The sequence below is a fragment of the Megascapheus bottae genome, chromosome 27, assembly GCF_031878675.1.
Source record: "Megascapheus bottae isolate mThoBot1 chromosome 27, mThoBot2.hap1, whole genome shotgun sequence".
In the NCBI taxonomy this organism is placed as follows: domain Eukaryota; kingdom Metazoa; phylum Chordata; class Mammalia; order Rodentia; family Geomyidae; genus Megascapheus; species Megascapheus bottae.
The window spans coordinates 3,605,772-3,620,441 of record NC_143535.1 but is presented as its reverse complement, the minus strand read 5'-3'; the positions used below and the strand labels follow the sequence as shown (position 1 = coordinate 3,620,441).

The 14,670-nt window shown below is 49.3% G+C and overlaps 1 protein-coding gene across 1 annotated transcript in view; it reads left to right on the top strand.

Annotated features, from left to right (window-relative positions):
- Window positions 1-14,670, top strand: part of Tecta (tectorin alpha) — a 62,389-nt gene that overhangs the window by 43,677 nt on the left and 4,042 nt on the right. The window contains exons 13-19 of the mRNA XM_090319314.1: window positions 2,424-2,807; window positions 4,823-5,109; window positions 6,879-7,159; window positions 8,781-8,891; window positions 10,026-10,228; window positions 11,095-11,258; window positions 11,738-11,986. Coding sequence (XP_090175440.1) covers window positions 2,424-2,807; window positions 4,823-5,109; window positions 6,879-7,159; window positions 8,781-8,891; window positions 10,026-10,228; window positions 11,095-11,258; window positions 11,738-11,986 — 1,679 coding nt within the window. The remainder of the gene's footprint in view (window positions 1-2,423; window positions 2,808-4,822; window positions 5,110-6,878; window positions 7,160-8,780; window positions 8,892-10,025; window positions 10,229-11,094; window positions 11,259-11,737; window positions 11,987-14,670) is intronic.

The window sequence follows — 14,670 nt, the reverse complement described above, 5'->3', positions numbered from 1 at the left end:
GGCCGGGTATGGCGGCATATACCTAGAATCCCAGCTACTCAGGCTAGCATAGGTAGGAAAAGCACAGTCCAAGGTCAATCCTAGGCAAAACGCTGGTGCTCTAGGAACAACCCGTGTTGGGTGGTGCACATATGTGGAGAAGGATCCAAGGCCAACCCCACGCCAGAAACTCAAGATCCTGTTGGAAAAGAAACTACAGCACAAAAGGTGTAAGGAGTAGCTCAAGTGGTAGAACACCCACTTCGTAAGCTTTAAGTCCTGAGGCCAAACCCCAGTGTAAACTCCAGGACTGCCCCACAAGCTTTAAGTCCTGAGGCCAAACCCCAGTGTAAACTCCAGGACTGCCCCCACCCAAAGATTAATTGAAAGGAAGAGGCAGAACATGAGAGAGAGTAAGTTTAGTCTTCTCATCCAGGAGAATCAAAACTTAGGGGACACTTTTCTAAATTCTGCTCCCTGCCTGGAGACTGACCAAAATCCACCTGTGCCATATACCCCTCGGACCTTTCGGCAGGGGTCCAGAGAGGCCATGTAGCCTAGGAGATGAGCCTGGATCTAACGCCACCTGCATCGGTGCTGGGAATGTGACTGAGCCCTCAGCATTGGTTCCCTGAGATTCTATTTCCCTTCCAATGAAATATGGCTGGAAGTACTGACTGCGTAGAGTTGCTGGGTGCCCTGCTAGATGCCCAGCCTTGAACCTGTCAGCTAGTCCTCCAATAATTGGTAGCTGATATTATTACTGCTGCTGCTGCTGTTTTCTTGAGAAACATTTTGTCAATTAAAAACAAACATACAGACAAAGCCCAGGAAAGTGAATGAGATGATGCCTATTAAAAACCCTTGGAGCTCTCAAGGAAGGTACAGCCCAACTAGGCTAGTTATTAGTCCTATAAACATTGCTCTCTGTTTTTCATCCGTGTCAGCAGGTTTCGACGACAGCTTACATTTTGGGGGAGGCAGAGCCACAGAAAAAATAATCCATGTGCACAATCCAAACAAGTTGGTTGGGGGGCAGTGATGGTAGTGGTTTGTTTATACAGTCGATGTCTTTAGAAATAAAATGAGAATACATCTAGCCATTAGCATGTGTAGTAATCACGCAGCTGTCCTTGTCATGTCTGATTAAGGTACAGAAAGTGGCCCGGCGCCAAGGCACTGGCCTTGGATGCTAGCTTCATGATCAAGTTCCCCTTTGGATGAATTATTTATCCTTGATCATATCCACACACACGGGGCTGTTTTTCTCTTTCTACTGATACAATGTCTGAGTTCCTTATCGGAAAGAGGCCAGACTAACCACTCAATTATTCTGTAAATCTGATAAGAAAAAAAAAGAAGTCAATTTGTGAGGCAGCTGGCACCCAGAATATGTTATAGATCGGGAGGGAGAGAGGACTTGGTTCCAGGAGTGACTTCACTTTTGGAGGATGAAAGAATCAACAATGGCATCTTGAAGTTCAGGTACTAGAAGATCTTGTCCTTTTGCAATTTGCCCTTGGATCAGAGTCACAGCTGTTGTTGATAGCGGGGGGGGGGGGGGGGGTGGGTTGATAAGCCTATCCTTAAAGCAATCAATGGTGACCAGAAAACATTATATGTCTTTTTGCACGACTGAGCTATTTTTTCCAGATTGTACTGTTGGTAAATTGATACAGGCTGTGGGCATCAAAACCAAAGAATGGAAATCCTTAAGGCCGCAAAATGAGAAATCTTTTGCGAGCTGATTTGATGCCACAAGGGGAAAACCTCCCACACCGTGTAACTTTGCTTCATGCACAATTTTTCAAAGACACTGTGTTAAAATACCTTCGGGCTATGTGTAGAAGGCAGGTACGAAGCAGGTGTATTTTGTACTTAGACTTGGGTCCCCTCCCCAAGATACCTCATTATAGATATGCAAATAATCCAAAATCTGCTACACTTCTGGTCTGTAGCATTTTGGATGGGGAAGCTCAATCTGGAACAGCCATATATCTATGTATCTTGGCCATATCTGACTTAGACGTCCACCATCGTTTTCCAACAGTTCTCAAGAATTCTTAGCCCAGAGAAAGTGCAAGAAGAAGAATACAAAATTCAAGTGTGTCTGCAGATCGTGGCCCGTTTGGATGAGTGTAGAGTAGACACGCTGGCGTTGTTAGCATTGCCAGGGTGTTATATAATTCTTGCCCTCTCTGGGGAAGATGAATGGTTCTTGTGTGGTAGCTATGATTGATGGAGCGTTTGCCAGGAAATACGTCTCCATGCCTTTTAAAATTTGACCTTCAAGCTGTCAGGTAAGACATGATCTTTAATTTAGAGATAAGCAAACTGGGCCGGGATGTGGTCCAGCGTGTGTCTGCCGTGCGCCCGGCCCGGGCTTCCATCCGGGCTGTGGGGACGTGGTGGCATTCCCCGGGACGCGGTCCCTTCTCTTGCAGCCCAAGCAGCTGTTCTGGAACGGCGACTGCACCCGGCGCTGCCGCTGCTTCCGACGCAACATCATCCAGTGCGACCCGCGGCGCTGCAAGTCCGGGGAGGCGTGCGCCCTGCGCCACGGCGCGCGCGGCTGCCTCCCCACCCGGGCCTCCTTCTGCCTGGCGGCCGGTGGCGGCGTCTTCCGCACCTTCGACGGCGCCTTCCTCCGCTTCCCCGCCAACTGCGCCTTCGTGCTCTCCACCATCTGCCAGAAGCTGCCTGACATCTCCTTCCAGCTCATCATCAACTTCGACAAGTGGTCCTCCCCGAACCTCACCGTCATCTCCCCCGTCTACTTCTACATCAACGAGGAGCAGATCCTCATCAGCGACCGCCACACCGTCAAGGTGACCGCGGGGAGCCCCTGGCGGGGCCATGCGCTGACCGAGCTCCCACGAGTCGATTTTAAATAGATGAGCAACGGTTCTAGGTAGCAGGCTAGCTTCGTGCTGAGATCTGAGAATCTTTGTTTAAAACCAGCTCGACAGACTCTGAATTAAAGACTCTCATAATTAACACACCCCCCCACCGCCAAAAAAAAAAAACCAGAGTGGCTCAAGTGGTAGAGCACCAATCTGGAGCAAAAAAGCCAATTGAGAGTGAGAGGCTCTGAGTTCAAACCCCAGAACAATAAAATAAAATAGAATAGAATAAAAAGAAAGCACGGATGGTTACCAGAATTTAGGTGGTAAAATGGCAGCCTGGGGCACTCTGGGTTGGTTGTCATAAAGCATCCACTCCGTTTTCAATAGCCCTGAATTCTTAGCTCTGTCCACATTTCAGCCCCCATGCCAGCTCTGTCACTTTCCCCACATAAAAATAAGGCCAGCATTTGCCTATGAAAACGGTTCTCTAAACCAGCCACCACTGAAAGTCCTCCTTGATCAAAGGCCCAGGACTCATGCCAGGGGGCAAGGGGTGTTGGATTTCTCGTCTAGCCACACTTCCCTAGTCACTTGTCTGCTCTTGTGGTGTGTTTTGTCTGGTGTTTTCTGTACCTGGTGGATCTTAGAGCTGCTTGTAAATGAATGAGAAATCTTCCCTGATCACCTCTAACCATTGCCTGACTGGATCCCTCCCCTCCCTCTGCTCTCGAAGCTACTGACTGACCCCTAAACCCTCAGCTACACCAGGAAGATGGCAGGCAAACCTGAAGACAGAGCCAGGCTCCGTCTCTGGAGCCCACAGTGTCACTATTTTAGACTTGCGAGGTGTGAATCTGCTTGCCATGTTGGCAGGAATAGTCAGCCGCTGAGTGAAGTCATCAAATAGCTTAGTATCCAGCATTAGGCAAAAGACCTGCTGGATTTTGCAAGTGTAGAATCATCTGCATTTTTTGACACCAGTCCTGGGGCTTGAACTCAGGGCCTGAGTGCTGTCTTTGACCTTTGTCAAGGCTAGAACTCTACCACTTGAGCCACAGCACCATTTCTGGTACCAAGGAATCGAACCCCAGTCTTCATACATGCTAGGCAAGTACTCTGCCACTAGGCCAAACTCCCGACTCAAAATCATCTGCCTTTTAATGCTGGTTTTGAACTTTAATAAACACTGCAGCTGTTTTTGACATTCCAATTCCTTTTGAAAATGGGCCAGTGTGGAGACAACAGCACTGGTGCAGAATGCAAGAGGAAGACATTGAAAGTGATCACCTGAAAAAGCAAAATGGGTTTTGTCATGAGTAAATACCCAAGCTAGCCAAAATAGTAAAGACATATTTTTTAATCTGCTTTTTTTCTTATGAAACTAAAGTTACTAATAACCTGTGGGGGAAAAAACAATTTATTTTGTAAGTACAGGAAAAGTATGTTATATTCTGTCCCAACGGCCAAGAAAAGAAATGTTATAAAGCAAGAAAATGACAAATAGAGAAGTGACTGTGCCTAGAGGACCCCTGGGGGCCTCAGGCCTGAACATTATAAACAAGAAAGCAGCACGGCAACCATCCCCACATCCATTTTAACTGTGCTAGACTCCCCTCCATACAGGATTAGCATGCCATTCTCAGTAATTGGTTTATGCTGGGGAAATGCTCCCGTCCACCAAGGGTGATGCCATTCTGACATCTTCTCCCCTCTCCTCTCTCTCCCCTCTTGTGCCTCACAGCTGGCTTCCCTTGGGAGAACTGTAAGATAAGTGAGTGCCCCCCCCCTCCTGGATTGGAGTGCCCTATTGGCCCAGCCTGGCTCTGTAAATGAAGTTTTATTAAAACACAGCCACGCTCACTTGGCTACACATTACCTGTGTGTGCCTCCAGCCCCAAAGGCAGAGTCCACAGGTGGCCACAGGGACTGTGGGGCCTGCACTTGGCCTCTGCACACAGCTCTAAGCATGGTGACTTCCTTTCTGCCCACTCCGACAGGTGAATGGCACTCAGGTGAATGTCCCGTTTGTAACTGGCTTGTCAACCAAAATCTACAGCAGCGAGGGATTTCTGGTGATCGACACCAGCCCAGACATCCAGATCCACTACAACGGCTACAACGTCATCAAAATCAGCATCAGCGAAAGGCTGCAGAACAAGGTGTGCGGCCTCTGCGGCAACTTCAACGGCGATCTGACGGACGACTACGTGACCTTGCGAGGGAAGCCCGTGGGGAGCAGCGTGGTGCTGGCCCAGAGCTGGAAAACCAACGGCATGCAGAAGAGGTGAGGCGTCTGAGCGATGCGGTCTTTCCATGCCACGGTGGGTGTCTGTGGGGGTGGACTCCCTGGCCTCTCCTCCTCCCCTGCAGAGGAAAGCCAAAGGTCTTGACTGTTCTGCAGCTGCCTGCAGGCTGCATCAGATGCCACACGAGTTTTCTGTCTGGACTGCACTAAAGAATTGAGCACAGCGGGGTGTAGTGGCTCACCCCTGTCATCCTAGCTACTCAGGAAGCTGAGATCTGAGGATCGAGGTTCAAAGCCAGCCGTGGCACAGAAGTCTGTGAGATTCTTATCTCCAATTAATCAGTAGAAAGTCAGAAGTGGCACTGTGACTTCAGGGGTAGGGCAATAGCTTTGAGCTGAAGAGCTCAGGGACAGCGCCCAGGCCTGGAGTTCAAGCCCCACAACTGACAAAGAAAAAAAGAACTGATCTCAGGCAACAGGAGAGGAAAGGAGCACCTCATGAGCTCATGGGAACAGTATGCCATGCAGGGCCGAGGCTGTGAGGCTCTGACCCCATACCCACCAGGGACCTAGGCTTCATGGTGAGGGGTGGAATGAAGAGTGGGCTTAGAAGAAAGGCTGCCCTTTGCTCTCCAGTGCCGAGCCTAATTGAACGGCCTTGACTCTATCCACAAGCCTTGACTGTAGTTCTGCAGGTCGAGGCTGATGGGGGTCAGGAAAGGCTTTTTGAAAATGGAAACCATGGGGGGTTACATTATTAGGCCCAACTGGCCAGCCAAGATAAAATGGGCTAAACAAGTTATTCCCAAAGCTCTTAATGTAGATTCCCTCTGGGGTGCAGAATTATGTCGCTGCCTTTCTGGGTCTATAGATAGCTTCTCTTCGCTGATGTGCCTTTGCTTGCAAAATGACTTGATCTCTTTATTTGCTCTATGCTAGACTCTAGCTAGACACCCAGTTATAGAAACGATGTCCCAAGCCCTTCCTGACCTTGCCCTAGGCATATACTGAATAATGTCTCCTATGTTAGAGCCTCCTGAGGATTGTAGAACTCAGGGAAGAGTTGTGGGCACCACACAGTCCAGGCTCTTCCTTTCCTTGGGAAAAGCAATGCAGAGTCCCTTATTTGAATGAAGAGGTAGTACAGATGGTAGGCCGGGATTCAATTCCAGGATTCTTATTTTTACTGGAATACCACCCAACCTGAGAAAGAAGATAGCTTTGGAGACATAAGCTACCTTGGTTCATCCAGTGATAGGCTGGGTTCTATTCTTCCTGGCCCAGAAAGTTCTGATTCCATTTTCATCCTTCTTCTGCATTTATTTCATTTTTTTTCTTTTAGAAACTATCTTCAACTAGATGCAGATTTCCATGTGAAGGTTTTGCCTCAGGGTTTTGAATCACTAAACTGGCTTAGAAAGCTCTTGGATTTCCTGTCCGATCTTTACCTCTGTTGTGTATCATTACTGTTCTTATCATTATTGCTATTTCATCAGTAGCTGTTGGTGTCATATAATGGCACCAGTGAATGGCGATCATGTAAATATCTGCCTTTTGGCAGGCTCTTTGGCTGCAATTTCCTGCTCCTATGACCCAGCAGAGGTGACGGCTTTGCTCTCTTGGATGGGTTGAGACCATTAGTGCCTGACTCTACAGTGGGCACACAGTGGGTCACCATTGGTGTCAAAGCGCTGTGCTCGCTTACAGAACCAGCAGGACAGACACAACACACGAGGTGCTGCCTTGCACAGCAGAACTCGGGTAGCTGCATTGATTCTCAAGTTCTGACCAGGCCTCTCATCCCCTAGCTGCAACGAGCTGCAGTTCTCGCAGTACGTGGCCACGTGCGACAACGTGCATGTGCAGGCCATGCAGGGCGATGGCTACTGCTTAAAGCTCACCGACATGAAGGGCTTCTTCCAGCCCTGCTATGGGCTCCTCGACCCTCTCCCCTTCTATGAGTCCTGCTACCTGGACGGCTGCTACAACCACAAGAAGTTCCAGCTGTGTGGCTCCCTGGCTGCCTACGGAGAGGCCTGCCGCTCCTTCGGAATCCTCAGCACCGAGTGGATCGAGAAGGAGAATTGCTGTAAGAGAATTATGTGAGCATGCGTGTTGTGCATGGGTGTGTGTGTGCGTGTTTCCTGAGAGTAGCTTTGCTTCATCTAGCTAGGTGTGATGGGATGGAGGGTAGAGAGTTGTGGGGTACAACAATGAGGGCGCATCCCCCCCCCCCCAGCTCTTATCCAAAAATGGGATTTGAAAGGGAAAGTTGGGACACTGGGGTCGCTGGGCTGGAGTGAGTGTCTTGATGTCTCTATGTCTCTGTGTATTTGTACACGAGTGACCACTCTCCTCGACGCAGTGTGAGGTCTCCCACATATGTGTGCTTGTGCCCAGACACACAAACCTGCCGTGAGAGGGTTCATGATTACACGTGTAGAGTGCTGAATTGACAATCCAACGCCTAAAATCCACAAATGTCATGGAAGTACATATTTGGCAATTTCAGAATCTGAAGAAAATTGCCAACCTCTGTTGGAAATTAATAGACATGTTTATCCTGTGACTATTCTTTTACTATTCTTTGAATGAATTGTTTTGAACGTGGAACGTTGTCTGGAGTTTGTGTGTGTGCATGTGTACACATGTGGGTGTGTGTTAGGTAAGGATATATCAGATCTGTCCATTTGCAAATGGACTACCATCTTGGTATGTGTATACCTGCATATGTGCATGTGGGCTGGCCCTGGGCTTGGACTGATGCTCTCACTTGACTTTCTTGCTCATGGCTAGTGCTCTACCATTTGAGCCACACCTCCAGCCCAGTTATTTAGGTATGAAGTCTCATGGACTTTATTATTCTCATAGGTTTTGAGATCATTTTATCCATGCCAGTTTTAGATCATGATCTTCCTGAAATTATAGACACACACCACCACTTCTGGCTGAACTGTGGTTTCTTTAGCCCCAACCATGAGCATGAGCAAGGACCCTTCTGTCTTCATGGAGATTCGTCTCTTAAGGGGATCACTTCCAATTGGTGTTCCCCAAGGGGAACACAGATGTCCATGACAGATGACAGTGCTTTAGACACATGTGTGTTTTGTTTTACTCAGTACTTGACTCTTCGGGCAGAACAGCACCATTCATCTAAGCCAGGGCCAGTGAATTGCGTGTGAGTTTTTTGGTTTGTCCGTTTTCCTGAAATCAAGTCACTGTTTATGGAGAAGGAATCAGAGGCATCCTGGCTTTTTTTTATGCCCCAAAATTTTCATTGCTGGCAAGTATTGATTGATCACTAACTGGGTGCTGGGAATGTCAAGATGAGTGTTTTGGATCGACTTTATATAAACATGAATACATAAGTGCAAGTGCTTCCTGTGTGCTCCAGTGGGCACAATAATTATGGTTCTTCTTGGTAGTTAAGAGTTGACCTATCCTGTCTCTGCCATTTACTTTTCCCAGGTGACCTTGGCTGTGAAACATTTAGCTTAAGGCGCCCTTCTGAGGGTCAAATCAGCTAAAGCCCTGGGCTGTGTGCCAGGCCCAGAGCAAGCACCGGATCCCTAGTGATTGCCATTTTGTTTTCTGCAAGGTCACCCTGTCTCTGGTCCTGCAGCTGCCATCTGAAACATTTCCATTCAGAGATGCAAAGCCGCAAGTGGATGTGAAAATCAGTGTGTGTTTCCGTGTGTTTTCCTCTTTAGCAGGAGTGGTTGAAGACCCCTGTGTGGGGGCAGATTGTCCCAACCGGACCTGTGAGCTGGAGAATGGCGGGGAGCTCTGTGGGTGCATTGAGCCACCCCCCTATGGGAACAGTGAGTGCCTGAGGCCAGCGACCCCTCCGGGGGGTGGGGAAGGGATAGGGGATGGAGGAAGTCCCAGCCCCGGGCACAGGGAAGCTCTGGAAAGGACTTCGAGATGACCCACTCCTCCGATTAGAAACTCCAGGAGCAAACTCTCCGGGTAGTGGCTGCTTACATCCATCACACACACCTGTACCCGTCAGTGGAATTGGCCACTTCCGGGGGAGGCCAAGTTGCACATCAGAGAGATTCAAGTCGGTCTTTTAGACTCACAAGGAAGTAAAAATGGTTTGATGCCAACATGAAAGAATTAGCAAAGTACCAGGTACCTTAAAGCTGGCTGGAAGCCAGCTTCCCTCCCTGCCCCACCGCCCCCGTCCTCTGGTCTGGAGGATACAACTGAAACGTGTGACCTCGGGCCTCTGGTCTTGTTCCCTTAGGGTGGGGAAACTGCCTTATCCCCAGCCAAGAAAACTGGCACCTGGGTTTGGAGGGGAGCCGCCCTCCCCTCCTACTCCCTGCCCTTTCCTGAACCAGGGAAGTCGGAGACACATGCCAAGTTTAGCCTCATCGGGGAAGAAAAGCCTAATTAACTAGAAGTCTGCCCAGAAGGGGACCGAGTGCTCAAAGCAGAGGACAATATTTCTGTTTCAACAGTGCTTGTTACGGGAGTTTACATGCCGAGGGGAAATGTCAGCTGGTGCCTCACTGTCTCACAAAGCCAGTCCTTGGTGCTCCCTGGAGCCCATGAGGGGTCCTGCCGGGCTGGGTTCCACTGGGGGCTGGGGTCAAAGGCGCCCCCCCCCCAGCTCCTCTCAGGTCCTCTTCCTGGCCAGGCCCCAGTGAGCCAGATTCCATCTGTCACTTACAGTGACATCGCTGTCTCTAGCATGTGTGGGAGGAAGGCCGGGTTGATGGAGAGCAGACAACAGCCACTTTGTTAGTATTTTATCTTTTTAATAAGGCTCTACCCGTGCCCAAGTTATTGCCTCAAATGAATTCATACATGCATTTGGGGAGATCAAAGCATAATTAGAAATGCGTGCAGCCTCTGAGCAGAGCTCCCCTCTCCTAAGGGGAGACGGCGGTGGGAGAGCCAGGCCTTGCGGCACACTGAGGGGCATTTCTGGGACCTCATTCCCACAGACTCCCACGACATCATCGACGCGGAAGTGACCTGTAAGGCGGCCCAGATGGAAGTGTCCATATCCAAGTGCAAGCTCTTCCAGCTGGGCTTCGAGAGGGAGGGCGTGAGAATCAATGACAGGCAGTGCTCTGGCATCGAGGGGGAAGATTTCATCTCCTTCCAGATCAACAACACCAAAGGGAACTGCGGGAACATCGTGCAGGTGGGAGACGAGGAGACCGGAAAGGGCGCCTGCCTTAAAGCCAGTGCTAGGGCATTCCATTAGACTAGGATCTCTGGGGAGCATCTACAATGAAAACTAGCAAGGTTGACGCTATGTAGTGCTGAGCAGCTGATTGAATTAAGGGAGCGCTGTAAATGATGTGTGTCTTTCCCTGATCTCCAGGCCTGCTGTCATCCTTTGTGCCGCAGCCCTGAAAGCCATTGTTGACTTCTCTTATGTGTTGCCATCTTTCCACATACATAGAGCCTGGCTCCACTACTGGGGGTGATGAAGGTTATCCCACACAGCATCTAACCCTCAGCTTCCCAACCTTTGGTGCCAGAATTTCCCTTATAGAGTTAGCAGACCATTTTGTTTCTCTTGGTTTTCCTTTCCCCATTCTGTGCAGTCACACTTTTACCAGCGGGAGAAAGGAGTAAGGTAAAGCTCACCTGTTGGACTTGGTACTTGTCTGTGTGTCTGGTGTAAGGTTTGGTTAGAGGAGAGATGTCTTTTTTTGAACGAAGGCTTGCTAAACAAGTTCCAGTTCAGTGCATATTGCCTTGCCACGGCAATCCCTCATGTTCTCAGAAGCTTGAATTCCCGCAGGTGCTGTGGGCTGCCTGTGGTTAGAATGCAGTAGCATATGAAATCTCCCTTCCATGGGCCTTCAAGGTGAGCAGGCTGACATCAGCTGCTTCCCCACCACCCCCACCCCAAGCAGTGTGGCTCCAGGCTGATTTATACCGGCCTCAGGCTATGTGTGGACGGAAGCCATTCCTCTTCTCTCAGGAACAGGGATTTGAGATGCAAGCCACATGGTCACTCTCAGGTTTAATGATTTCTGACCTCTCCTTTCTCCACAGTCCAATGGCACTCATATCATGTATAAAAACACAATCTGGATTGAAAGTGCCAACAACACCGGCAACATCATCACCAGGGACCGTACCATCAACGTGGAATTTTCGTGCGCATATGAGCTTGATATCAAGATCTCCTTGGATTCAGTGGTGAAGCCCATGCTAAGGTAATAAGGCGCCACGCCGCGCTGTGCTCACTGCTTCCTTGACAGCGAAGGTTAACCTGGTCAAGCCTGCTAGCACTTTTTTTTCCCCTTTGAAGCACTAGGGAAAACAAAATGCTCTGTCCAGATCCTGAAGGTGTCAGAACGTTGCTGATCAGTAGAACTTCCTGCACCAGCAGGGACAGTTCCAGTATCTGAAACCATCCCCATTCCGGTAGCTAGGACATAGGTGGCCGCTGAATCTTGGAAGTGTGATTTGGGGTGGGGAGGGAGGGCTGGGGAATTGAAATTTGATTCTGTTTCAATTTATATTTCTTAGTGTCCTGGGAGGGACCAGTGTCGCCCTCGACTTTCACCATTGCTATGTGCTTTTCCTATCTTCTGCTTTTCTCTCCCCTCAGCTTGAAATGTGGAGGGTGACTGGTTACGTGTGACTGCAGGGGGCGGCGAGCTTCTCCGTCTCATGACCCTTTGTCTTGTAGTGTGATTAACCTGACAGTTCCGACCCAAGAAGGCAGCTTCACCACCAAGATGGCGCTGTACAAGAACGCCTCCTACAAGCACCCTTACCGCCAGGGGGAGGTGGTACTGACCACACGGGATGTTCTGTACGTGGGCGTCTTCGTGGTGGGCGCCGACTCCACCCACCTGATCCTCACACTCAACAAGTGCTACGCCACCCCATCCCGCGACAGCAACGACAAACTCCGATACTTCATCATTGAAGGCGGGTGAGTGGAAGACGGACGAGGCCTTGCTGACCCCACACTACCAGCCTGTAATCCTCGTGACAGCTGGCCAGCACAGGAGGGTATTACTATAGGTGCCTCATTTTACAGAAGAGATCCTGCAACCAGACTGAGGTAGATCCCCCTAGAGGCGCCACGTGTGCATTGTCATTGTCATCAGAGAGGGTGTTCTCTCCCCGCTAGTCAGACCTTGGATTTGAGAGGCCTGTGGAAGGTGGGCACAGAGGAGGTAAGGAGAGTGAGGAAAGGCTAGGGTAAGTAGGCCCCTAGGTCGGCCTTCATGGTACTGAGCTTGCCTCGCATTCCCAAGAGCTTTGGGTTCATTTCCTACAACCAAGAAAACAGCACAGGGTGGGCCCTCTGGGTGAAGGGATGACTCACTCACGTCCTGAGTGGGTGGCGTGGGGCAGGCGAGATTTCCTCCAAACACTCAGCATGAGGCACGGTTCCAGACGCTCGCCTGCCGCCTCCCCTTTACTGTGTCTACACAGGGGTTGGATGTCAGTGACTGGAGCTGTGCAAAAGAGGGGATTACTATCCTGTCCTTAAGCTGGCAAGTTTCTTTGCACTCAGCACTCGAGGCCTGACCCCTCAGATACCTTGTGAAACACAGTGGTGACACGTGACACAACAAACATGTTGACTGGATGGATGGGAAGACTGTAGACGAAACAGCAGGAAGGATAATTATCTTCATTTCTTAGAACTGTAAGCTGGGTGTGGTGACACATGACTGTACTCCAAGCTACTTGCCATATTCTTCCTCTCTCTCTCTCTCTCTCTCTCTCTCTCTCTCTCTCTCTCTCTCTCTCTCTCTCTCTCTCTCTCTCTCTCTCTCTCTCTCGGACCTGGCCAGTTACTAGCCATCCTGGTCTCATGTTCTTACACCATCATCACCACAGAGAAGAGAGCACATCTTGTTTCTACCCCGGACAGGGCTGTGGCTCACCTATCTTGAGTTCCTTGTCCACCATTTGTGGAGGAAAAGCGTTGCTGGATTTTCCTGGACAAGTGCGACCCCTTTCCCTGAGGTGGATGTTGGAATTAGTTTTGTGATAGGGAGAGGGGGAGTTACCCAAGAGCGAAGGGATTGGCACAGTATAGACAGCTGTGGTGTTTTTCAGATGAAGTAGCCTTGGTGAAGTTAGGCAGAGCTCATCCAAGGCCAACGGAATAGCAGGGAGCACAGAAGGAATTCTCCTAGGGTCCTTCTGACACACAGACCCATACGTGACTGGGTCTCTGGCCCGGTCCTGGAGTCCTATGATCCTGTGGCTTGGTCAGGATTACTGCTTTACTCTCTTCCATATTTCCTCCCTCCCTTGTCGTATTCCAAGCAGCAAGACCTGACCTACTCTACCAGTGCAAACGCAGACTCCATAGCCTGTGTCTCCTTCTTCTAAAGGACAAGGTAGCATTTAGCATTTTAAAAATAGTACTTAATAGACCTGACCCAAAGAGGGAAAGTGAGCTAGTTAACATGTTCATAAATCTCAGCTACCCCAGGGTCTGTCTGAATAAAGGCCTTCCATTAAACTGTTGTTAGGCGAGAAATTATTTTATCATTGGAGAGAATTGGAATCCATCAGTCCTTCTAAGCTTTTCTTTCTTTTTTTTGCCTCTGAACTTACGGGAAAACATGTTCAATGCTTCACAAATGAATAGAAAACAAGCCCACGTGAGCATTTGGTAGTCGTGATGGGGTTGTTTGTTCCTCCTCAGCTGGAAGAGAGAAGAGACAGCCCTAATTTCTATCTATAACTCAGGAGTCTGGGATATGCCCGCCAGCCACTCCTCCTGCAGTCTTGGTGCCTGGACAGAGGAGCATACACGTGCTGTTTGTCGGTGGCCAGAAGCTGTTCTTGCTTCTGTTAGGTTTGTTTGCCCATCTCAAGTGAGGAAACCAAACCACTGGTGCCTGTGCTCTGTTGTGGCTGGTTTTGACTTCCTAAACCTCTAGCCAGCCCGAGACAGAGCTGATGTCCCAAGAGGAAGGTTCTGTCTGAAGATTAGATAGCAGCTATCATCTGAGAACACTTGAACCAGCCTACATTTTCCAAAATAATAATAATGGTGATGGAGATGGGAAAAGTATAGACTACTAAGTTTTCCTTTAAAAGCATTGAAGAGACTAGTGCCTTGAAAGGCAACTTGAATTTGCCTAGAAGACTAATTACGAAACTTAACCGGTATGGGAATACAGATGGATAACTTCAGTTTCTCATTTTCCTCATTGCTAAGCAATTTAATTCTGTGGGCTTGGGGAAAAGAAGCATAAGAAAGAAAAAGAGACAGCTCCCCTCCAAATTCCCTCCTTTATCTTTTTTTTTTTTTTTGCCAGTACTGGAGCTTGAATTCAGGGCCTAGGCACTGTCCCTGACCTGTTTTTGTTTTCTCAAGGCTAGCACTCTATCACTTGGGCCACAGCACCACTTCCAGCCTCTTCCGTGTATGTAGTACTGAGGAATGCAGCCCAGAGCTTCCTGCATGCTAGGCAAGCACTCTACCACTAAGCCATATTCCCAGCCTCCTCTCCTCTTGGTCCAAGAATTACTGGGCTCTTGAGGGCCCACCATAGTCATAGTGGCACAATGCGTGCATTCACCATTCATTTACTCATCCATCCAGCAGAGATTTCCAGACACCAGACACCTGCCATGTCCCTT